The following is a 27,039-nucleotide window of genomic DNA, read 5'->3' as shown; positions in this document are numbered from 1 at the left end:
CTGTTACTGGTGAATTGCTGGGAAATCCACAACAGACAAAATATTAAAATAGTTGTGATCAACACGATTGTACAGATTTTGCTGAGAGATATTTCAAATACTTTAAAAGATGTCACATACAGTAGATTATAAGTGGTAGCTACATAAAAAATACTATCCAGACATTTGCAGTTACAACAATTCACCATGAAAATTCTTTTATATTTCTATATAAATAAAAATATTTGTAGAGATAAATAAATATTGTTTATTTATAGATAAATATTGCATACTATAAATATTGCTACCAGTTTTGTAGAACTATTAATAAATCTTCGCCTTTATGCACTAAATTTGTGCCAGAGGTTGAGAGACTTTCTCTTTCCTCTATCAAGATTTGCATGCTGCTTTAAAACCATGTATGATTTTTAAGGAATGGCATACCAGACAGAGGGAAATACAACTATGTTGTAAAATGCATTTCTTATGGCTACTAAGAAGTTACTCCAGCATGTAAAAGAAGTAATTCTTTTGTAGTCAGATAGTGTTAAGCTACGCACATTAGAAATATACTACTTTTCTCCAACCTTCCTCTGTTTTACTCAAGTACAAAAAAGGACCGTGACTTTTATACTTATGACAAAAGAACTGCCAATTAACTGAAAATCAGCTAGGTAAACACACACTAATAAAAGCCCATTGAGAAGGATGAAAAGTTGCATTGATTTTGTTGCTGGTTTTCTTTTAACCCAAGGGGATTAAGGAACTAGCAAGGGACAGGTCAAAAAGTCACTTTAAAATCACTGATTTCAGTAGCCTCAAGTTAGAAATGTAAGTCATCAGAAAAGAGATGGCAAGCTCCTTTTCAGAAAGGATCTTGAACTTCACACAGATATGATAATCTTAGAAGGTTATTAAAAAGTAAGAAAAAACCCACAAAAAATACACATTAGCTTACCCAGTCCAAAAATCAGATGCTTGAGACATTTTAGATCTCTCTAATTTGTGTACAGAGAAGTCAACATAAAATAGCAATTTAAAATGAAGCTTCTTAAAGCAAAATGTGGCAATTTGGTAGCCACTGTCTACACAGCTCAACCCTCTATATGCTGATGGTAAGGTAGGTGACTGGGGAAAGTAAGCCTTACCAGCTGTGCCACCCTGAAGTCAACTGTCTTTCAAACTTCAAACACCTGTCTTGCTGAAGCTGTAAACAACCAGATGCTCATGCCTGTAATGTTATCAAGTGACTTTAGTCAGCAAGGCTCTTGGCTTAGAAAAGGAAATGGTGGGGATAGGGAAGATTTACAAAGGCTGGGTGTGTCTCAACAAGTGTGAATTTAACAATGCTTCTCATCAGGCAAATTAAACATCTTACAATGCTCTTTCCCCTTTAGATGCCCTCCTATTCTGTTACTAGGCGGAAACCATTTAGCAACGACTTTATTAACTGAGGATCAAGTTCCTCTGTGTTTCCTTCCTGTTCATTCCTTTTCCCCTCACGCTTACATACGCAGCATGCAGCTGTAGTGTACAGTCAAGAATAAGGGGTTTAAAATATAAGTGCTAGGAATAGAAGTTCCACTCTGAATCATTTCCAGCCCTAACACTTCTGAGTCTACAATAATTTAGTTAGAGCTGCAGGAGCACTAATCACACTGAATTTATGTGTTCTTCTTTATCGGAAGCTGCTTCAATTTAAAGGCTGAGGGCACGTCTGCTACTCACCTTCCACCTACACCTATACACCCCCACACACTCTGTTCCATTTACAGGTTAATTTCCCAAAGTACCTTGGAGCACACATTTAGCTGCCCTTAAAATGTGACTACATTACTGAGGTGCATGGTGGGATTAATGTTTGAATTCTGGAGTAATTTGAAGAAGAAGATCACCAGATTAAGCCCCCTTTCTCAAGCAGTTTCTTTTAAAACTGGTATTATACTAGGTACTATTAAAACTGGTACTATACTATTTTGCACACATGTAAAATTCCATGTGCAGTCTATATGTGTGTGTCTTGACATATGCCTGCTTATATATACACATACAAAATAATCTGCATTGTGTCTGATACTATTGTGTTCTAGTGGAAGCAAAAGTGAAAGGGAGGCAGAGGGGGAAGATAGCAACAATTAAAACTTGGTTCTCTTGTTTGTGAGTTAGATGTACACCTAACTCACGAACCAGAGGTTTTCACTGGAAACTTAAAAAACAGAGTGCTCTGTAGTCTGTCAGTTCTCACATGAGCTGGGAGTCTCAGGGGCCTCAGTGGTAGCCATTGAACCTGACCTCCACCCAGGTAGGGTCATTTTAAATTGACTCTTGGCACATACACAAGAAAGGAAGGCAGAGGTAATTTGCTTTTGTCAGAGTTCTGCTTTCTTGTCATTTGGGGAAAATGTAAATAAAGAGGCAGATACAGAAGGCACAAAAACTTTTTTTTTTTATACTGAAGAGTAGATGTGCAAATGCCAGCAGTGGGAGGAGAAAGAGGAAATAAGATGAAGAGAGGGAGGGGGGCCTGTAGAAAGTGGAGGAAGATGATGGGAACAGGAAAAAAACAGCACAGAAGGAAGAGGACCATAGATGGGAAAGGGACAACACCACCAGTAGCAAAACAAGTTCAAAATGCCCCATGGGCCTATATCCTTCTTGCAGCATTTTACTCATTTTCCCATAGACTGTGGAACTAAAAACACTTCATGTCTTGAGATGGAACTGTTTTCTGTAATCCCTCCTATTGCTTCAGTATGAGAGCAGGCTCTCTCAGAAGCAGCATACCACTCCACAGGGGTGTATCTTCCCCTCACTTTTATTGACATCTAACATCCTCTGTGGATATGTGAACTTATCCTTCCTTATTTGCTGTCCCTCTCCACCCTTCATTTGTGCCCTACAGATGGAATTGAGATGTACAGAGAGCAAGCTGGATTAAAGAGTTAAGGACAGGCATGCTTCACTCTTCATTTCTGTCAGAGAAGAAAGAGGATGAGGAAATTCTTTCTGAAATAAATGGAGCAATTCACACCTTTCAGAGCAGTTGTTTCAAGTTGCATATATGTCTGAAGTCATATTCATCCCCATCTTGTATTCTCACTCAGTTCAGTATATCTGACTTTGATGAATAGATAATTTCACACCCTTCTGAGAAGTCTTTTCTTTAAAGGTCAATTTCTTCTAAGTGCTGCATAATCCCCATGCTTACTTGACTGCCCTGAAATCTGGCATGGTTACCACAGGTGGTGAATAGAATTATTGATATGAATTAGAGGTCACATGAGTCAAGAATTCCCAAGATAGAGCCTTTTTCTTAAAAAATCCCAGCATTCCTTAACATTGACCAATTGTCACAATGTTTCCTTTGTGCACATATCTAGAAATAAAATTCTGACCAAAGAGTCTCAGTCGCTCAGTTTTTAGCAAATAAAAGCCACCAAGTGTCTCCTTGGTATTCAGAGTTCAAATGCTTTCAAAAATTTCAGCTCCACACATGAAGTGAACTAAATGCTTGAGACTTCAGGGAGTTTTTGACACTGTGAGTAGGTCTGAACAACTCCTTCTATTCCTATACAAAGTCTCATGAGCCCTTCTTCTTAAGGGTTACTTTTTCTTAAGTAAAGAATCCTTCTTTTTGCACTTACTGAATGCTCAGAAGTTAGAAATTAATTGCGGGTAGTTCATTTTGAAAATTAAGAAAAAATTGAAAAGAAAAGGTGAAACACAGCTCCAGAAACAGTTCAAAAAGGATAAGGGCAAGGAAACAGTGTAGATAGGTCAGTGGAAACCTGCTCTACGCTCTGGTGGAGCCTTGGTTTATTAGGATTAGAACAACATCAAAGGCTTTAAAAAATATATGCTTATCTCTACTGTGCAAAAGCAGTGCTATATGTAAGCAACTGCAGAGTACCAAGCATCTGCCATACACACTGCTTAAATACCAATGACTTAGTGGAACAGAAAGAGGGTATAAACTGAAAATGGCAGCAGGAGAGCTTGGGGAGAAAAGGAGTGTCTCATCTTAACAAAACTACTGTACTTCACACAACTGTACTTCATTTGCTAGACTGAGAAAATCAATGTCTAAAGAATATGTCTTCTAAGCTGCTCCAGCTTATATCTCCACAAATTCATTTTAAAGTGGACAGCAGGGCACATAAAGTGAGTGAATAGAAGGGTCTGCAGGTATTTTTGTCCAAGTAATGCACCTTAGGGTTATATTTTCCATGTGTTGGAAGCTGTAATACTATCAAGCAATCAGTGAGTAAATTAAGGTATTTTTCAGTGAAATTCTATCATTACTATTTTGTCATTTCCCTTCATTTCTCAAGGGTTGACATTTTTCAGCACTGAGAAACCTTTATTTAATTCTCTAAGTAACTTCAAAAATAAACCATGCACAATTTTACAAAAAACTGTACATTAGTGAATTAAAGCAAAGTTACCATGGAATGTGCGTGGAAACACATTCAACTTGCATTAGAATACTGAAGGTGTTTGTTATATCTGTGTTTTATAACTGACTGCCAGATGAACTCACAATAATATGACATAGCAGAATACTTTAGAAATGTCTACTCCAAAAGTGTGTATACATTTACATACTTGCATATAATATGCAGAAATTCAGCCTAAATTATAATAATAAAAGAGAACACAAACTCTGAGGAAAAAAAATACATAAAGCAGTAATTAGAAGAGCAAGAATGTAATTTGATTAAGTAATAGCTACAGATATAAAAACAAATTGTAATTCTGGCAATTCAAAGAACAACTATTCCTTGAACTTTATCTTCTTGTTCAGACATTTCCCATAAGAAAAAAAAAAGACAACATCCAAAATTAACCAGAGGCAACAAGCTATCAAGTAACTGATCTATGGATGGCAAAATAGCCTTCTCACAAGGTACCTGAGTACATCAGACAAATTCCATACTAAATGAAGTCCAAGTAATAAATAAACATGAACCAACTTTGAAACTAAAACTATGCATCAATAATGTAAGAGCTCAAAATTAGGTCAAAAGATAAATTATGGCCTTTCAGGGGCTCAAAACTTATAGCAAAAGTGGCCTCATTTGCGTTATCACAATCCATTTGTTACAAGAAGGTAAAATAAGAGTTCCAAAAGTTAATCAAGGACAGTTACACCATAATTATTCAAAAATGCAGTCAGCTGGTACTTTGTTGTTTTTTTTTACCAGGGGCAGGACATCTGAAAATATACAGGTAAGACAGAGACAAAAGTACAAGTGCAACCAAAAGAAATTAAATAACTTTCTACACTCTTTAATGACTCATGATTCTGATTCTTAATATCCAAAAAATGTGGGATTGAGAGTGGGGAGTGTGGATGTGCTCTGAAACTGAAACTCTTTTTCTTGGTTGGAATGAAAAGGGGAGACATCTGACTTAGTGCTTCTAAACTCCCCCAGTAAAATTGCCTCAATGATAACTGTTATGCATTTGTTGACAAAGACTAATACTGGTCAACATGATAGTGTGACTTTTCTTGAATAATTAACCACCTCCTGTGCTCATCCCCAGAAGTATGAGGTGCTGCCAAAGCCACCTTTGGGAAGGTTTACACAAATCAGATTTTTCTTTCATTACATAAATTTATCATCTTCTCCATATAAGGCCTTCTCAAACAGAATGAGGAAGATAACTAAGCTATTGTAATCTCTCAAATAAAAATTTTTTTCAGTTCTCTCTTAAAAAAATGAAGTATTTAATAGGATGACTCCCAAACAGAAAACTAAACACATATCCTTTTGATTTTAAAAGGAATGGCCCAGGGAGAGTTTGTGGCACAGAGTACTACAATACAGAATCAGCAGTAAGGGAGAAAAGCAAGTGGAACTCCCCTGGATACAGAAACACTCATTGAAAACTTTAAAATCCCACAGCAAAAGCAAATGGTGCTCCAAGCATTTTTTCCAGGTGCTACATCCATTCAGGAAAGCGGAAAGCACTGGTTTCACTAAAATTCAAGTTAATGTTAAAGAGAAGTTAAAGGAGTTTCTGAAAACTTAAATCTGTGGTCTGGCTTCTTTAGTTCACACGATTGTCTGTGTGCAAAAGGCAGACTATTTACTATCAGTAAGCTTTTGCAATACCTATTATAAAAACTAGAGTATCTCAAAAGAGTAAAACAAAATTTTCACATGATGAGGGTTTGTTATGCATTACTATTTGCATTAACAGATTAAATAAAGATTCTTCCCTTTTAATTAACTTACCGAGTTGATAATATGTCAGTAAGTTCTTTTCTGTTCTGGACTCTGAGTGTATTAGTCTTGTACCTGGAATCTTTACTAACTTCAGGCAAATTCAGGATCTAAGTAAAAAAAAAGGTACGTAAAAATGTGCTTTACAAGATATATATATATAAAACAAAATAATTACTGATTTTTTTAAAACCACTTATTTCCAATAATCACTATTTATCAACCATTTAATATAAAAAATCAAAAATTAATTTTTAATTCTTTGTGTAAAAAGCTTCCTGGTTGATGTAACATAACAAGTAATGGAAAAAGAGAGAAATCAGACTGAAGATCCAAAACTTAGCTAACAGCTATTGCGAGTAGCCAGGAGAAATTCTTACCATAGAAAACCAAAAAACTAAGTTATTAACATGGGGATGGATAGATCTGTGGGATTATCCTGCACTAACTTGTATGTCACAGAAAAAGAAATATGTCTGTTCTTCATACACTAGATGGAGAAAAGATATGTCTAAGATTATTTCTTTCCACTTCAGTAATCTCTGTCAAAAAGGAAAGAAGAGAAACAAAAGAAAATTTTTTTTAAGTATTTTTCTATTGAAACACCATCAGTCTTTTTTATTATTTTTTTCCAAAATAATTAATAAAGAAAAGTTGTGGTATAGCCTCTGAGAAAGGAGAAATACATCTTTGATGTGTAACTTCCACCTGCCACATTAGACCTTTAAACAACATGTGCTTTAAAGACCATGTGTATTATACTATAAGAGGAATTAAATATGCAGAATGAGTCTTACAATTTTGTACAGGCATTCATTAGAAAAGCAGCTGTGTGGGAAATCAATATAATTTACCTATTTGTGCCACAATGACTTTCTATAGAACATAAATAAACACAATTAAATGTGATTTCTAAAAAATACACCAACTACATCAGCTACAGAGAAAGGCAGCATAGAATCTTATAAAGAAAGAGACTGTCACATATTCTTCATGTATTTTTACTCACTAACACACACTAAAGCTCCATTTTTCTTGTGATGAGTCTTATAAAAATTCTAAACATGCTACATTTTTATAGGGCCATTTCTAAGATGGCTTTAAAAATACAATGGCTCAAATCTGAAGTTCCTATAGCCCATCATTCTATCTCTGCCTGTTGTCTGATGCTTAGGAAAAGTTTAAGAACAGGGCCTGTACATACAACACTTCCTTAATATTCATCCAAACTCCAGTCCTCTTTTGACTAGGACATTTCTGAGTTGAAGGTGTTTTCTATATATTTAGCAATCATAAATGGATTTATGTTTTATTAACATGTTCAGTCGCTTCCTGAATCTATATGCTTGTGTACTACCACATGTAAGTGGGTGTCAAGTTGGTGTCAATCTCTCTGATACTTCAAACATTACATTCTGCTAATTCCTCTGACACTGCTTTAGACCAAGGCCACAATCATTTAATGACTCCTGACTTTGCTGGAGTGAATAAAGATACAGCTTCCTTTACAAGTGAATAGCTGTTGATGACATAGAACCATTAGCAAAATAGATATTCTTTCAACAGTTATTTAGAGACATTAAAAACAGATAGTCATCTTTGAGATAATTTTCACCTACAGTAACAAAACTAAGCATGGAAGCAAGATATCTGTAAGTTATGCTAGAACAATGGCGATGTTACAAAACTTTTCTGCAGATTTTTATCTGCAAGGTAAAACATAAAACATCAATCTAGCATCTTCCATCAATACTTAATTCACAGCATATTTTCTTTTTCTTCTGCATTTATATAATCCATTTTATGGAAATCACAACATATCATAAATTAGCATTACAAAATAGCTAAATTTTTCTATCTGGAAGTTTATCAATACTGTTGGTACCCCTTAAAATGATTTCCTTAATACTGCTGGTTTGGAGTTACAAATCACTGCTTTAGAAAAAAAACTGTAAGATTGTTCAAATTAAATTATAGTGAATTCTTATGTGAATTTAAAAAACCAATAAATTAATCAGAAAGCTATGGTTCCATTCGATGTGTTATATGAAAAAATGATCATATGGAGTTGCTCACTGTGCTGTTTTAATTAATGTCACTGATTTCAGCTTTAACTTAGTGTCCATCTGGTGTAAAGCTGCATGTCTATATATGTTCTTCTCAATTTTTTTTGTGACTAACAAATGCACGCTTGAGAAGTTATTCATTAATGTACCATTCATCTTTCTGCATCGTGTTGCCAATGCTATTTTCTTTATTTCACTGTAAACATTTAGAATGAAAATGGTGCTCTGTATTTGAGGCCTTGCTCGAGCTCTACATGCACACTCAGAGCTTACACTCTCTGTGTTTTGTGTCCTGCAACACTAGCAAAACTGTTTGAAATCTCCCTTGCTGTACCTAAATCTTCAGTCTTCTGAAGGGTCTCGCTCAGTATTCCTAATCAGACCAAATCGACCACAGGTCAGGATGTGCAGTTGTAACACTTGACCACAATGAAACGCATTTCAGCCAGCAGTGTTACAAAGTTTTTCTTCAATTATCTGAGTCCTCAAACAAGCTACGTTAGTTGTCCCTGATTTTGAAAATATCACAGTGAATTATTCCAGATTTTTCTTTCTGCTTGCCTGAAAAGATCGAAGCAGAATGTTCGCGATTGTTGACAGCTTGAGCCAGCTGTTACATCTCTAGACTATATGCCTTCAGGGCAACAGCTTCCATATAGCCTCCATTTTCAGCACCAACTCAGCTCAGAAAAATTCCCTAATAGCAATTCCAGTGTTTGAAACAATTTCAAACACTGTATTTACTAAAGCTCACTAGGATGTTGAAGACCTTCCTGTAACAAAGTTCTTTTCCCTTATTGGCTTTCCCTCTTCACACTGTTTTAAGTTCCAAATCACCGTTGACTTAGCACAAAGCATATCTCTAACGAGACATGCTTATCTCTAATTCCAGCATTCCACTGACTTCTTAATCATTTTATTTTTTGGGCAATGTAACAGCCCAAATCCATACCTATAATAGCCTGATAAGGGTAAAAAGCATTCTTTATAGAAACAAATATGATAACTGGTGTATAGAAAAATCTAACAATTACTCAAAACTTGAACTACTTTTTCTGCCTTTTTAATCCCTTTGAAATGTAAGCAATCATCATTTTTCCATGCTCTGTACCTCTTTGTAGGAACTCAATTGTAGGAACACCAGAACACATTTATCAAGATAAGAGAGAAAAAACCAGCCTGCAGACCAGTGCTAATATTAGTCTCACTTAATATTCATCCTATACATTCTGGGGTAATACAAACCATTAAAATCTTGCTTCATCTTCTGGGGTTCCATTCCCTCTTTAATGATTACAGAGAGAATATGTAGCAACAAGGCACACCGTAATTCTCTCAGCTGCACCCTAAAGTCACATAAAGTGCATGGTCTAAAGATTTAGTGCCTGCTTGCTCACATCAAGAAGTCAGAACCTACTGAGACGGATCTTCAGCTCTCTCTTACTCAAGGATTGCAGGATGACAAACATTTGCTACATAATTCTTCATTTTAGATGATAAAGCATCAAAAAGACATTTACAGCTATGTCCTGGGAGACTCTGGAAATATTTCCTTTATGAGATAATGAGTCTTTGATAAAACTGAGTTGTGCCAGGTAGACACTTATTCAGCGATTAGTCTTCTTTCATATTAAGATAATGATGACTGTAGCAGTCAGATACCTTTTTGAAGAAAACCCACTGAGCAAATTTTGAAGAGCTTATGAGCCAACTCAAAGTGAAAGCAGAACCCCTCCACACAGTGAGCTGAGGATACATACCCCAAACTGTACTAAAAGAGAATCAAAACAGCACTGTCCTCTTACTTCATATTCCAGTTATTCGTGGTGAACTTCCACAGAAATGTGAAATATCTGACACGAACAAACGGAGGAAAATAATGCTCAGTTTCCTGAGTGTCATTAATTTATGTTAAATATCCAATTTCCTAGAGAAAAAACACAATGGCCAAAATAGCTAGAGCTGTAATTTTTTGAAATGTTGTCTAATGCTACATGCAAAAATTCTCTTGTCCCATCTTACATGTTACTGGGGTCTTTTATTTGCAATGTTGATACATTTCATTTAGAACAATTTTTTTTAAACATTGTTCTTCAACATCATGTCTCTGCACCACTCCAAAATCAGCCCAGAGTCCTGTAACATTTCTTTTCTAAGTCCACAAGTTTCTCAGTGAGCACAGATCAGCACATGCTAGCGGCTCTAAAGGACAATGTGCATGGGTAATGATTTAAGTAGATGTAGATTCAATCAGATGTGCACAGACTTCAAAAGGAGCACAGTACCTACAAGTTTTAGAAATGGTGTGTTCTGAATTCAGAGTCAGAACAGATACAGGGTTAGAATTTATACTCACCACATATTTCCATACAGAAAATAAAAAATGAATTAAAAACCAGAGATAATAAAGAAGAATCAGCATCTTAATTTTCCTAGTGAGAATGGAAGCTATTACACATTTCTATACTCTTGCCTAACACACACCTTGCACACAGTGACAAACTGATGATCATTTCCAGCTCCCACCACGATGTAGCCATCCTTGGTCTTAAATGCCTGGAAGAACAAAGACAGGTGATAAGCTGTAACTAAACTATAAAATATTAGCACACCTTTGAAGTGAAACTCTGTAAATAATGCTCGAATGACTTCCTTAAACATTTCCATTCAGACCCAATCTCTTGTTCTATAAAAGTGGCTCAAAGTCACCCATTCACAAAGGTGGATGAGGCCCTTTTTGAATTTTTTCCCTAGAGCTGAGAAGTCATCTTGGTTACTAGTTTATTTGCTAAAAATGTGTCATGAGCTACCCTTAAACTTATTGTGTCTCACAGCCACAGGACTGAGGATTGCCATGATGATGTTTACTTGCCAGGAGGTATTTATTCAGCTTCACTCAGACTGATTCAGAGCAGACGTCTGCACTGAAATGTTACAGATCCTGACCAAACACACCAAAAAATAATTGCCAAATAGTAACTAAGGATTAGGAACTCCCATGGGAATGAAACGGATAGACTGCATCTTTACAGCTCTTCAGCTGGAGATAAGGATATCTCCTTAGTCAGTAATATCAAGATAGGTCTCATGGAGGAAATGGGATTTCTTGTCCAACTTTAAAGATGTAATTTTTACTTTTGACTTCATTACAGTGGCCTTAGTGGCACATTTCATGGTAAACACAACATTGAACTGGATAGAACAGAACAGCTTTCATTTCAGTCTAAACCCTCTCGCTTAGATTTCCCCTGGAAAAAGAAAATCTGTAATTGGCAACACCCTCAATTTTTTCCATTGTGTTAGGGCATCTTCTAAAACTGGATAATGCAATTCCTCTTTTCTCCACACCTCTCTCTTATACAAAGGTGTATAACTGCAGTTTCAGTCATACATAGTACCAGCCCAATTTTTGAAAACATTTAGGAAGAATTCTTTCACCATTAATTTGACTTCAACGTAAGAGGCCAGCATAGGCTGGTGCACTAATTATGGCAAGAACTTGCAATCCTTTCTTGCAGAGAGCAAGACTCATCTTCCATTCCTACAAATCTTTCTTCTCCTTATTTTTTTTTTGTCTTTTTTAATGAGCTATCATGTCCTCATTTAAAGGTGTGAATTTTCACAATAAATTTTGGTAAAATAACACACAAATGTAAGTCCTGGAATGGAAACACTTTAAAATTCTTCTCATGCCACTGTGGCTTATTCCTCTTCAAAGAGAGCAATATGCTATCTCAACTTGCAATCTTTCATATAGATACAAACATGTTCACTAAGACTCTTTTACCATCTGGTATAGTCAAAGTTTTAAAATTGCATGTGGACAATCATGTCCTCTGAAATGCAGGTAACCATGCATCAGGTTAAAATATCACCTGTTTGCTCTTTCTATGTTTCATTTCATGGTAAAGAGTATTGTCCAGTCATAAGGTTTAACAATTTATTTTTCACACATTTAATTAAGTAGTTCAGTCTAAGATAGAAAGCAAAGATAAAATTCAGCAAACAATTAGTCCCAAGCACGCAAGAAAGTACCACTGACTTGGCCCCAGTACAGTAAAAGCTTAGTAAAATACATCATATAAAGGTACTACATACTCATGCTGAGAAGAGCAGTAAGCAAAGAAAAAAGACTGGAGAAAAGAATATAAAAAAATATTTGTATGTAAACATATATACATTTCTTAGCTAAATCTGTTCATAAAAATCTCACTCTAAAAAAATAATGGCAGACCCTGGTAAAAGAATATGTAAGACTCTCCCTCCCAGTAAATGGGAGGCCTTTAGTGGGAATAATTATGAATTAAAACTGTCTGAATAAACTTACTACCTTTAGTTACAGGCAAAATCTGTTTTCTGAACACCCTGTCCAAATCATGATTTTTCTTTGCTGATGTTCAGAGTTCTAAAACCAGCCTCATGCAATTGAGAGTCATTATGAGTCAAACACTGTATGTATCAGTGTGCATCTATAACACAGAATAATTTTTATTGGTGCAACCATCTACTACTTCCTGTAAACACAAATCAGAATTCTTTTGTACATTCTTTTAAACTTCCAGTCTGGATGCCTGCTACAGCTTACAAAGTATATGTCATATGTACAGATCCTCCTCCTCAGTACTCCAAAAAGAACTTCTATTGGTGCTGTGGGCAAATCTTAGAGAGTTTATTATTTATCAGCAACTTCTGCTGAGACACAGGTCTCTGTAAGAAGGCTGCAATCACACAATAGCTGCTGCAAACCACTGTGAAGCATGCATCTGTACCCACTGGCTGCCCATGCAGCAGCGGAAGTCACTCTGAATTTAAGGGCCTGGTTATTAGTATGTGTGCTTCAGTTGCTTTGTGGAATGTGTGGGAAAACTGATTATTCTTAATTGCACTGTATGTCTAAAAAGCTAAAATAACAATCATGTCATCCTTACACAAAAAAAAAATGGTATCATAATAAATGCAGCAGTGTCTTTTTCCATGAAGCTTAACTCAAATGTCTTCAGCTGCTATTTTAAGCTTCCCATTACAAAACAGCTGATTATTTGCCAGTCATTGCTGCTGATAAAGCAGAAACTTCCAAATGTTACTAACATAATGTTGATGCCAACATTTAAGGGTGACAATGGTTTTATTCATCACCCATGAATGTACACACACTACAGGTTACCACAGGTTACCATCTGGTCACAGAAAGCTTCACAATCTTATTATATAAAGGAGAGTAAGGGCAAAGTGCAGACAGATTTTAATGAGATTTTGTTTTGATAAACTGCTGTCCATCACATCGAATCATTTCACATTAGTGCAATAAAAGGCACTACACACACAAGGCAAAAGTCCTTTTCCCCTTCCCTTTTCTTCTGAAGAATGAGGCCTTCTGGTAAGACTCTTCAGAGTACAATCATGAGTTAACCTGCTACTCCCATGAAGTATCTTGAGCAATAGCACATCAATTGGTGAAGACAAGAAACAAATACTAAGCAAAAAATTATTAGAAATCTTATTCATGGAAAAGGCAGAGAAAGATTGGGAGTATTCAAAGGTGTAGCTTTTTCAGTGTAGTGCAAAAACTTGAGGGTTTCCAAGAAAATAGCCTGTAAATTCCCATTGAATGATATCTAGTACATGACATAACACATGCATGTTCCAAGGCAGATCTCAAGGTCCAGTGTATATGCATCAACACCTCACATAGTCAAATGGATGTTCCAGGACCTTATTAAGACTCAGCTCTTTTCCAACTTTGATCCTAGGACACAGTATATGCTTGAGATACTTCATGTATTAAAATACTTTAATTTCCCTAAACATGTGGCATATAAAATCTATCCACCTTCAGGAATGTTTTATGTGGTCTACAAGTATTCTCCAAATCCAAATATGTTACATAGACTACACAATAAAGATGCAGGCCAAACTTAACCTAAGTTATCAGCAGAGCAAGCAAAGATTTGCTGAGATAATGAGGCCAAGAGAGCCTTTCTTTCCACTGCTCCAAGTCAATAGCCTTTCAAAATTTGCCAGCTTTGAAGGCATTAATGAAAGACCATTAATCTTTGTATTTATTTCCTGCTTTATGAATTTTAAGTCTATATGTCCTATGGCAATCATCAATCATACACAAACATCTTTGCATGTGTTTCGATTTGCATGTTGATTCCACAAAAAAAAAAACAACCAAAAAACAAAACAAACAAAAAAAAAACCAAAACAAAACAAAACAAAAAACCAAACCAAACAAACAAAAAAACCACTTCAAAATATAAGGGACCAGTCAAAAAATATGGCAATTCCAATAAATTTATCAGAAGTCCAAGTCAGTTTTTAAGTCCAAAACACGGTAATCAAAACAACTAGAACATTTGCAGTTGTGTATAGCAATGGTCCCCTTCATCAGGTATTTATAGACATTCATAAGATCTCCTTGAGCCTCTTCTCTGACCTTTTAGGCTACACAGTCCTAGATCTCTCCTCATACGAAAGATGCTTCAAGCCCTTAATTATTTTCTTGGCCCTTCACTGGACCTGATTCAGTATGATCATGTCCTTGTCCCAAAAACCCCAGAATTAGACCCTGTTGCGGGCCCACAACTGGATTGAGTGGTTATTCAGCCTCAGTGGTGCTGAGCAGACAGAAGGATCAGCTCTTTTGACATGTTGACAATCTTCCTACTCATGCAGATGAGAATGATCTCTTTGTCACAGGGACACATTGCTGGCTCATGTTCCATTTTTTGTTCACCAAGATCTCCAGGTCTTTTTGTGCAAAGCTGCTTTCCAGCAGGTCAGTCTCAGTCTGTACTGATGCATGGGTTATTTCCTATCATGTGCAGGACATCACGTTTCCCTTTGTTGAATTCCATTAGGTTCTTGATGGCCTGACTCTCCAGCCTGTCACAGCCCCTCTGAATGGCAGCACAATATATCTTGGTAGATCATGTATCAACGACTCTTCTCCATTTTGCACATTCCACAGATTTTGGAGGCCAAACAATACTTGGAGAGACCAACAGAACAAAGTATTGGGTTTTTCAAATTGTAGAATTATTCCATATTTAGGAGAGGTTAAAAGGAGATGTTAATTATCTGAAAAAGTGCTTATATTCATTACCATTTACCATATTGGCCTGTTTACTGATAATGGCTGTCAATGGTTGAAATATTTGAAAGTTTTCAGACCTCCCCTTGGCAGAACATTTGTACTACATCAGATATGGTAAAAATTACACATAACTCATATTTATGAGTTTTCTTATCACATATTCCAGTGTGAATAACAATTAGGATCTGTAGAGATACTTAAAATCCCTTTTTATTGAGAATACCTGATGTTAGATAACCTTGGATTTGAAGTATCTTTCAAGACAGTGCTGCATTTTGAATCATAAATTTGAATAGTAGCATCCCTAAATGCATCCAACTATGAATCATGAGGGGAACAGTTGAAGGTTATGGGATAGTCAGTATGTATTGGCAACTTCTGGAAAAGGACTTAAAGGGACTTAAATTTTTGCATGCATTCCAACTGCTCTGGGTCTTATAGAGCAAGAGGCTTCAACTGGCATCATCAAACAGCTTGCTTAAGATTTTGGGATGATGGCATCCTTGAATAAAGGCTAGATACAGTATTTCTGTAAGTTAAGTGTTTGTCAGCACAACAGGCAGCTCTCTCTGATGGCATTACAGCAGAACACTCCTCTGAGATCCCTCCCAAGGCTGACATAGAGCAAGCAGCTTCATGTGGAGCCTGAATGAAACTTTGGGACCAGCTGGGATCAATGCAGAACAAACACACTTTCTTGTAAAGTCTTAAACATAACACCGGGAAAAGCCAAGCCAGTATTTTCAAACAAAGCTTTGAAACATATCATTAATATTTTCTTAAGAGATTGCTTTTTAAGTGTCACTCCTTCCTCTCCCCTCCATTTTCTCATTTACAGAACCATTGAGACACTAGGCGACCATACATAGGTCTTTGTTTACAAGCTTGAAGTTCTTCCCTGGCATTCATGGGTGTGGTCAAACAGAAGAGCTGGTCACTTGCAGGCTTGGAACCACAGTTTTATTACATAATTGGTTGTCAATTAGACTTTGAAGTTTTCCAGTGCAATATTCAATTCAATGTAAAGGTCATTTAAGGACAAGCATTATTTAGTCTTAATGCAGATTAAAGGTTACAATTAAGAAGGTGATGTATTCAGGGTTTGACTGATCTGTACAGGCTCCCTTGTCCTTCCAACCAAATGTATCTATGGTATATGTTGATTTTTCTCTCTCCAAACCAACTACAGTGTAGGAGATTCTCAGTTTTGCTTCAGATCCAGAATCATTACATTCCTTACAGATGGAATAAACTTTGCACATAATTTCTCTATCTTTACATATTAGTTTGAATAAAACATCAGCTGTACCACAGAACCATGGAGGAGTCACATTCTTTTTTCTTTCAAGGGAACGGCACAATCCTTTCATAACAACTTAATATTTAATTACTGTAACAAATGGGAACAAGACCAAGAAGTGTGGTCAGTGGTAGTTCTGAGCAATACATATAAACCATAAAGACCACACACTTTGAAACTATTTGCCTACTTTGCACTCTCTTCCAGTGAAAGCAAACAGTAAAAATAAAAAAATGTAAATTTCATGGACTGGATTAATGAATGCTGAATGTTCTCACCGAGCAAACTGAAGAAGGACATTCCACACAAAGATTTCACTTTTCCTCTCTGATCTTTTCAACCTACACTACTTATGTCTCATTTCCCTACCATGTTGCAGGACATGCTGCCTTGCAACTTTACAGCTGTCAGTCTACCAGACAGATTAGCATTAACAATATCTGAAAAAATTCTCTTGCCAAAAAAAAAAGAAGTTTGACTGGATGCCATGAGCTCCTAGGAAAGGTGTTTATGGCAAGAGTGGGAATGATTACTTTGGTCCCTGAGATGAGGCAGAACACCAGCACTGATGTAAGGAAGGCACACCACAGACTACCAGCCAGGCATACGATTCACTTCTGCAGAACCTACTACTCATTAGACAATTTTCCTGATCAGCTTTCAAGTTCCATATATGCATGAATCCAGAAAAAAGCAATGTTGTCTAACTGATCCACAAGAAAAGATTATTAACCACTAAAAGTGCTCTGATTGCACCTTCCTGAAAGGGACAACAAAGTTTACACGAAATCACAGCATCAAACATATCTGCATTTGGCAATATAGTGTATTACTCTCAACACTCCTTCAGGAAACAGAAGAGCTTAGAACTGCTTTCCAGACCATGTCATTTTTTTATCCAGTTTTTGCCTAATATGAGAACTATAAACTGCTGGAAACAGACTGAATCCAAGGCTTCTCCAATCCCAGCTCACTGTCCTAAGAAACAGGCTGGAGACAGGATCTCTCTTCCCCCTCACTTACTCTTCATCTGGCCATATGATATTTGCACTGTTCATTTCCCAACTGACTAGATGCAACACATAGGTCAGTAATCTAAAAGTACCACTTGGACAAACTATTAATCAAATAGACTTTTACAGCTGTTACCTCATATTCAATAGTAATAGAATGTTAACGGTGCATTTCATACCCTCATACTTTCAGACTTTTCTCCAGAATATCTCAAAGAACATATGCTACCAAGGAAATGAAACCATTTACTTAATTTTCTAATGCAATATACATTTAGCCTCATCACCCAAAAAGACATTTAAAAACTCCTGTAAGAACAGTGAACAGCTTTAAATTGGGAAACTTGTCACTTTCCCAAATTTCTAAAATTTTAAATTCTGAAACTATACCTCAATTAAAAATAAATTATCTGGTACTATAAACTGGCATTTAAACTGTTTCTTGCTGTTGAAAAATATCAGGCACAGAATCACATTCTCCATTGCCACATTAGTTTTCCATTAGTTTTTCAACAATGAAATTACACACACACAGACGCACACACAAAATAAATAAACTTTAATCACAGTATCACACTGGAGCCAGTGTAATTAACGTTGTGTCAGCATTTCCATTTAAGCCACTATTTTCAAGAGGTTTATAGCACAGCCATAAAAATTCAGTTAGGTTGAAATTAAGCAAACAAGGTCTTATACAGCAAGCAACATTTAAGTATATATACAGACAGCAGCCAGTTACTACTTATATGGGAATTAAAATAGATGCTTACTGATTTTAAAGGGCACTGCAGAGCCAGTTTTTAAACAATATTTTTCTCAACATTTATAATGTCTCAAAAGCCTGAACCCAAGCTATGTTTCCTTATTCTTTTTTCTTTCTCACACAATAGTTCACACAATTTCTTCCAATTTTGGGATTGTAAGCATTGTATTTTTGTTTCACTTTAGAAGTAAAAGAATGCAATGAAAACATTTCTTTTGAAAAACAACATACATGACCACAGTTTGATCCTGATACAGGCCTCCAGGCATAAGTGATGCAGAAATGACAAATATTTCTTACATCTTCCAATAATCATAAGCTATCATAAGTCTGGAAGATCTGGGTACTCAAATATGAAGCTTTAAAAATGCTATTTTGAATGTAATTCTAAATGAGGTCTTATTTCTGTTTTTAGTAGAACTCATCAGAGTGGGATTTGTGTCACTATTTCTGTCCCTTTTCCCTCTCTACTCTTTGAAATTAAGTGTTGTAGTGGTACAGTTTCCAAAGGTGAGTTTTATAATACTAACCACCCATTTGACTCATACTGAGTCAGGGACCATACTGAGTCCTGCAATCTGTCTGGGATTTCAAGCTGCAGATGACCCAGTGCAGGTAAACTAGAACTCAGACTGGGCTGGCAGTGCTATGAGCTTAAAGGTTTCAATAATTTAGTGTACTGCTACAAAGAAGACTCTTCAAAAGACTGAGTGAAATAATTTGTTTCTCAACAACCAGTCAACAGAGAGGAGCAAGGAATCAAATTAGCAATGATGCTGGTGAAAATCAGAAAAAACACCAATGGTGACACAATTACAGGGGTGTAAAATTGGCCAGGTTTCACAATTTAGCACTTCCATAACTTAAAATAAAAGCAGCCCTGTTTGTAAACTGCCATTTTGCTGCAGAGAGCAAAACTCCATTCTACTACTGTGCTTTTGCCCTATTTTATTCATCTTTCTCAATAAATATATCTGTCAAATATTATGTGATTCTATCTACTCCTGAGTAAACAAAGTACAGTGAACTAAGGATGGATTTCAAATATTTCAACCTTAAGTCTCCAGTATCCTTGATTTGTGGTTTCAAGTCAGACTCATTAAGTTTTATTGCATGCAGTCTGTTTTAGTTTAAAACACTAATTTATCTCTAATCAACGATTTAAATATTGACCTACCCAGACATCTAGGATGCACATTATTTAAAGTTATGAATGTATGCAAAAAATTCATTGCCAGGCCATAAGAATAGTGCTGGTGAGATCTATTAAAAAAAAAATAGAAAAATAACATTTGATGAGTGGAATGCTTAATTTTGTCTAAAAAATGTCAGAACCACACTTCCTCTTAATTTTCCTGTAAAGTTCTATTAGGTTTCCTTAAAACTATAAAATTTAGACTTCTGTTTTCTCCAGTATTTTTGTAATCATGTCCTTTAGTCTGAAAAATATTGAAATTTGATATCATATTACTGGAATTAAAATTCTATCTTCCCAAAATTTAGCATTATTTAAATTTTGAAATTTTGAAAATCACTACAATTAGAAACCAGAATATTATGCCTTTTTTCAACTTACTATTTTCCCGGCCAATATTTAACCAATTTTCATTCTGTTACCTAATTTGTCAAATTATCTGCTGACAAAGAGCTGCAGAAATCTGTGTAGTGGCAACTACTATACTATTTTTTATCACAGACCTTCAGGTCTACAGCTTGAAAAGGACTTTTCCAAAACAAACATAATTATCCTTTACAAAAGCACATGTTCTGGAGAATCAACACACTGTAAGTGTGCTTCTATTATCACACCCTAAAATCTACATCCACCTTTATACAAAATCTCCTTGCAGCCCCTGTAGCCCCAAAATCTGATGGACATAGGTATGCCAGTAAAACTGTGTGAAAAGACAATAGGAGGAGACAAAAGGAGAAGTCAAAAATTCCAATTTTTAAAATTGATCCCATATTTTTCCCCTTCAGATTTGAAAGGAAAAAACCTTTAGGTTTTCACTCACAAGTACTTATGTTTTTCTTTAACAAACTCTTTATTCTTATGAATTGTTACATTTATTTTGAAGTTTCATCTTGCCTTATGCTGCCAAAATATTTTTTGTTGTTGTTGGTCTGGATGGCTGAGGGGCAGCCTGTTTCTCATATGTGACAGTATGAACACCCAAAGGAAAATCCTGATTTAATAATGAGAGATTCATAGGAGTCTGAGCTTACTTAGGGCAGGATTCTGACTCTGAAGACCACCCAGTACCAGAGAGTTTCAATTTCTTGGCATGACCAGCAAATTTACTTTTACTGTCAATCTAAAACCTGACTTTTCATTTTCCTGAAGAAAAGCCCAATTGTAAACCAAAGTGGTGAATTCAAAGGTTAAGGACTATATATATCTCTGCCAAAACACTGTTACATCAAGAAAAGCACAAAACTACTGCATTTTTTACCATAGATAATTGCCACAAACTGTTCAAGTTATGAAAGTGATACATTTTATACAGCCAATTTTGCACCCCTGTTACTTACTATGTCCACATTGATGTTTCTGGTGCTTTTCATCAGCATCAGTCCTAATTTGATTCCTTGCTCTTCTCTGTTGACTGGCTGTCAGGAAACTCAAAATTCTAATTCCATTTAGGTTTTTGAAGGGCCTTCTTTATAGCAGGAGTGAACACACTGCATCACTGCACCTCAATCAACTGACAAGTGAGCATCAACACACACTGCTTCTGCTGCAGTCTCTAGCAAAAAACACCATTGTTTCACACATTTTCATAAAAGATATTTTAGAGAAAGTAACCCAAAGCAAACATACATAGCATAAAGTTAAATTAGTTTAATTAATTCATCACATGTAGCCAAATAAGTTTAACACTATCTGGCTACTGCAATCCAAACACCACAGCACAGTCACGTTAAAGTCTACGTGCAAACAGCAAAGATCTCCTGTAAGAGAGAACATCTCTTAAAGAGCGAATGAGTCTTGCCACAGAAATGTTCCTAGCTGCCAAGGGCCCCAGTCTGGTGACAGTGAAGGGATGGTGCCAGCAAGTCTGGAGGAGCAGCCTGGCACCTGACCTTCCTCATGCTTTCTCCTCCCTCTGTTGCATGGGCGAAGTCAAAGGGCTGGTCTCCTAATGATCCAGATGGCCTTCTGGTGACACTGGGCTTGGCATCAAATGGGCAGCAGCAAGCCCAGCACACAGACCTGCCATTGTACTGGGAAGGACTAAAATGGGCTGCTGGCAGAAGCTTGGCCTGCTCTTACACCCCTGATGACAGCCTGAAATGCTGCCCGCCCACTGTTGCCTGGAGTTGGCTATGAAATGACCTTTCACAGAAAAAGGGTTCTTGTCCCTAGATTATATGGAGCTGATATCTGATTGCCTCACCTGGGGAGGGGGAAGAAGGAGCAAATAAGGAGAAGAGGTGCACAGATTAATAAAGGCACTCACTCTTCCTCCCCACAGCGGGCTGATGAAAGCCTATGGATGTTTTAGACCCTCCTTTTAACAGTATTAAAAAAGAATACATAGAGTAACAAAATATACTAATTAGTACAGAGACAGTTTCAGTAGTAGTGGGATTCTGGTATATTTAATTTTCTTCCAATATACATTTCCTTTCACAGTTACAAAGCTTGGGCATCTTATTAGACATTGACAAAGCTGTGCTTACGAGTGGGAAGGATGGCTGCTAGAGAAAATTATGCAGGGAGGCATACCAATTTTCACATCAAGTTATGTACTGAAGCATAAGATTTTGGACACAAAGAATGTATTTCTCCAGCTACTTGATCTGTCTTTTTCTTTTCAAAATCTGCAAAAGTTAAAATACACCGAGTAAGCAAACAAAGCAACCTTAAGCTGCCATAAAGAATGCAAAATCAACTAAAATGAGTGAGGCATATGGTTGTGCACTGGACTTCAGCTTCCAGATGACAATGAAGATCCTATTGTATTCCTTTCATATACAAAGAAAAATCTGGGTTTCCAATGTATAAAACATGAAGGCAGCCTTCCCTCAAAGAAGTTTAAAACCCACTAAAAATCTTTTTGGACTAAAAACCTGAAGAATCAGAATAAACAGGAAGTCTGTGGCGGCATATGATTGCCTACCCTGGGAGTTCAGGCATTTCAAGGTTTAGGCTTGAAAATTTCTGTTCATTTATAAGAAACTCTGCAGGAGTATCAAGACCAACTCAGAATAAGGATAACTTCCACTTCTAGTGGAAGGTGTTCCTGCCCATGGCAGGGAGGTTGGAACTTAAAGATCTTTAAGGTTCCTTCCAACTCAAGCCATTCTATGATTCTATGATAACTGACCTCACATCTGTCCTGGTTTTCACCAGATTGCAGAATGTGAACTGAATGTGAACCCTAAGAATCTTCCTGAGCTTCCTGAGTTGCTACAAGTACTTGTAAAATGGGATCCAGAACAAATACACTGCTGATAGCACCCAGGCTGGGATCTAGGGTTATTTCAATAATACCTATGCACAGGAGCACACCTCCCTCTGAACAGCAGTGCTCATCTCCCACTTGGATGTTTTGAAAACCTCCTGCTGCCAGCCTGCTGTTGACATCAAGAATCATGAAATTAGACATAAATGAGAAGGGAATGAAGATTTCCACAGATCATTATTACATTTACACTGTTCAAATGCCACCTATAACAAGTGGTTTGCAGCTTCAGAGACAGCTTCAGAGGGCACTGTTAGGTTTTCCCTTTCTCTTCTCATGTCAGCAGAATGTAAACTTACATATCACAAAGAAGTTATGTCACAAATGTGTGTTAAAACAAGGATCACATGGAAAGCACAGGCATGTCAGGAGAAGGAAAGCAAAAGCATTATTATAATGTATTTGGGATCATATTTGCCCCCAGCCAGACTACAAAAGAAGTACTGAACAGTTAAAGCGAGAGGACTGGAACATTCTTCTGGACAACATTCCAACCAAAACAGCTCTTCACATAAGAAAGGGAAGGAAGGACCTGGGAATTCTGTGATGGGAATTCTGCAAACCCCAACAAGTTGTCAGTCATTCTACTAACTGCTCTGGAGATTGTGCTTTCCACACAATTGTCCACAGCTGGATGTCCAAGACAGAGGTTTGGCAAGGAAGGATTTTGTGAATACAGACCAGCATCAATTTGAATAATGACAGACACAGGAGTTCCTAAACTTTGTTACGTACACAGAAATAAGCAAACATCTGATTCAAAAATTATGAACTTATTCTAAAACTGACAGCTAATTTAAGAGTTAGGTCTGGATATTGACCTTTTGGGGGAGAAGTTGACTACAAGTGCCTTTGTTGTCTAGAGTAGCATAGGGTTGTCGAGAACCCAACAGAAGCACAAGAAAAAGTGCCATAATTTCAGAGATGAATGTGGCTCAAAACACAAACCTGGATAAAAAAGTTATGATAATGTTTAGGAGATCAGTTTGTTTTCCTGGCCCAGCTGGCATTCAGATGGAAATAAAATACAAGCTCTAGAACTGCTTATTTCTTAGTATGGACAGGGTCATAAACAGCCTCTAGCCAGATTACGGGCACAAACCTACTCCTAATGAAATCCATCCCTGCTCCCCCTCAGATATGTCAGAAAGCTAGTATGGTTTTAAAGTGAGCTGACATTTAGGAACTTTACTGTCAATTAAATTGGCTGACCATGCCATTTTGCCTCAGTTGGCCAAGTCATACCACAGCATGTAACTATATACTGCTAAGAACACAAAAAAATTTCTGCTGACAGGTGTTCTCACATTTTGCTTTTTTTTTTCTTTTGAGGCAGAGTGGCTGAGAATTGCTAGTTTATTAAACAACTAAACTTAGTGACTCCATATGTGAGGCAGAAATAAAATAAGTTGGTAGTAAATTTAAAATAATAGAAAATATGGGATCTCCAGTTTATCTCTCCATCACACATTCTTTCCCCATACCCCCATTCAGAGGCCTTTTATCTGGATAACCTCAACTTGACTAATAGGCAAGTATTATCCTTTCTAGATGAAGGTTGGGCAAAATTGTGGCTTCAACAGAACTCTCACACTTCCTCTTAAAAACAGATGTAATTTCAGAGAAATCAACATTCTTCCCCCCTCTGGCTTTGAAGAAGTCACTGAAATATATAATTACACATTGTGGGCATCAGCAAATAACTAGCCAAAACCAAGTAACAGTAAAGAAGCAGTAAAGCATCACAGCAAATATAGGTATTGAAGGTATTCCCTTCATCTTTATGTCCTTCTTATGCACAGGCACACAAAACTCTTTACAAAGGTCTAAGAGCATGTCCTCCATGCTGGAGAAAAAGCCATGCCAGATCTGCAAGAAGATGCATAAGGATTCGGCAGCTACTCATCATATGGGGAATCAACTGTCTCCATATCTACACAAGAGACCTGGAAAAACCTGCTGCTGCCTTCTAAAGGCAATGAGCTACTCTTGAAATGATTTTCACTACATGTCATGCCCTGAATTATCTGCTCTTCCTAAAATGAGTGTTGCATTCATGTTAACAGATGGAAAACATCATCATCTAAACTTGTACCCATGCCTTGCTACTGGCTTTTACAAAATTCATGAACATGGTTTAATTAGTTAAGTTAAAAACATTTTTGTATAGTGGCCTGTAGATGAAAAGTTTTCCCACATTACACTACAGAAAAACTCATGCAATGACATCTCTTAGGGCACCTCTTACCTGTAAAGCTTTATGCACTAGTGCTAATGTAGACACAGCACTCTGGACTGACATGCATGTGGATTTACAATTAGGTGCTTCATGGTAAAAGCATCTTACAGTAACCATGCCAAAAAAATACAAAACCAAACCACCACCATCTGCCCCCCCACCAAAAAAAAAATCAACACAGAGAGCTGCTGAGAAAGAGATTCCACAACATACAGGTCTGCCACAATAGAGAAAATAATATTCTAAAATAATACTCTATTATAAGTGAAAGAGATTTCATCAGAAAATCAGAAGGAAACTCCAGGCCCTGGAACTCAGAAAGATTCTCATAGGCAGAGCATCATACATATATGTCAGAGACTATTTGAAGAATCCAAGGATGGGCATTGAGATGGAAAAGGGGGAAGTTTTCCTTCAATAAGAGACAATCCCAATCAATGTATCATTAAAGAGATTACAGAACTACAAGAGAGAAGAGATTACTAAATCCCAGACATGAAAATCCAACATTCAGCAATTCTCTGAGGCAACATTTTGATGGTTGAACTGCACTGTGGGTCTACCATGGTGCTATCATTCCACACAGCTATTATCCATGTTGATCAGTGTATAATTCATAGTCACCAAGCAGTTTTCTTTGCCCCTGTGTCTCCATACTTTTCTTTTTCATGTGTACATCTTTTTAGTGATATCCACAGTTATACTGATGAACAAAAGATTTATCACAAAACAATTCATGTCTCTCATCTCATGGGCTGTAACTTTTCAGACTGTGGGTCAGGGCCCTTTCCATTTCAGTGAAACACCCAAGAGACAAGTTTATCTGCAATGAGAATTTCCCATAACTTTAGTAATTTCTACTCAAGAGAAGATGTAAACTACCATTCAAAACTAAATAGAGCTCCAGCTCTAGCAAGGAAGCTACAGTATTTTAGGATTTGTCTCTTCAACTCCCAGTTTTACTCCAGTGAATCCTTCCAAACCTGAAACAAGTCAGAAAGGGTGCAATTCATTTAAATACAGTTGTGGCTTCTTGGCACAGTGACAGAATTAAATGACTCTGAGAAAACCACAGGGATTACTCTCTCAAGTCAGCCTCACCTTGTCAGACACTAGCTTTTATTCTTTAACTGTTTGGCAGGTCACTTCTGGCTTTTGAAGTGCTGAAGGCCTTTCCCTGTCTTGACAGGAAATCGCTAATCCTTCCTTTTGGAATCCTTGAAGCAATGTCCTTGGCTAAAATGTCAATATAAGATTCTATGTCATTGCCTATTCTCCTCTCCATTTTGCATCCACAGTCTGGCATCCTTTAAAGCAGTTTCTGCTACCCTCATTACAATTTCCAAGAACTAGGGGGAGTAGAACTTTTAAAGTAGAACTAAAGTAGAAGTTCTATTAATTGCAGATGCTTTAAAAACTCTGTACTACTTTCATTATTCTGTGCTAACAGTACTATTAACTACTTCCTTCATCAGTTAAGTGTTTGGTTTGGGTTTTTTTGACTGAGCTTCTGCAGGATTATAGACATTATAACTTGCCACAAAAGTTTCAAAATTCCTGAAATCCAAGAGTGACACTGGCTTTTCTTCACAATTTCCCATTTCCATTTTAGCAAAATGTTATGTAGCAGAGTTTTAAGGATAACTTTTGAAAAAAACTCAAACTATTTATTAGGATTTGTTTTATTTCAATTGGCAAGAAAACATAAAGAAAACAATTACAACTGATTCAAGAAGTCTATTCACCGAGCAAAGCCAAGCATTAAAATAAAATTATTGTTCTGGTTTCAGCTGCTAAGAGCAATATAACTCATCATTCAGGATCAAACCACCAATGTCTACTTATAACAGGGTACAGTTATGTAAAATTAAGGCTGGCACT

The 27,039-nt window shown here is 36.7% G+C and overlaps 1 protein-coding gene across 3 annotated transcripts in view; it reads right to left on the bottom strand.

Moving 5' to 3' along the window:
- Positions 1-27,039, bottom strand: part of SUGCT (succinyl-CoA:glutarate-CoA transferase) — a 316,299-nt gene that overhangs the window by 186,853 nt on the left and 102,407 nt on the right. For all 3 annotated transcript variants that reach the window (XM_031060861.1, XM_031060862.1, XM_005425690.3), the window contains exons 9-10: positions 10,760-10,831; positions 6,222-6,319 (exon numbers count right to left, since the gene is read on the bottom strand). In XM_031060861.1, coding sequence (XP_030916721.1) covers positions 6,222-6,319; positions 10,760-10,831 — 170 coding nt within the window. The remainder of the gene's footprint in view (positions 1-6,221; positions 6,320-10,759; positions 10,832-27,039) is intronic.

This window comes from Geospiza fortis, unplaced genomic scaffold, assembly GCF_000277835.1.
Source record: "Geospiza fortis unplaced genomic scaffold, GeoFor_1.0 scaffold265, whole genome shotgun sequence".
Taxonomy (NCBI): Eukaryota; Metazoa; Chordata; class Aves; order Passeriformes; family Thraupidae; genus Geospiza; species Geospiza fortis.
Note: the sequence above shows the minus strand (reverse complement) of the source record. Positions and strands in the feature narration are given on the sequence as shown.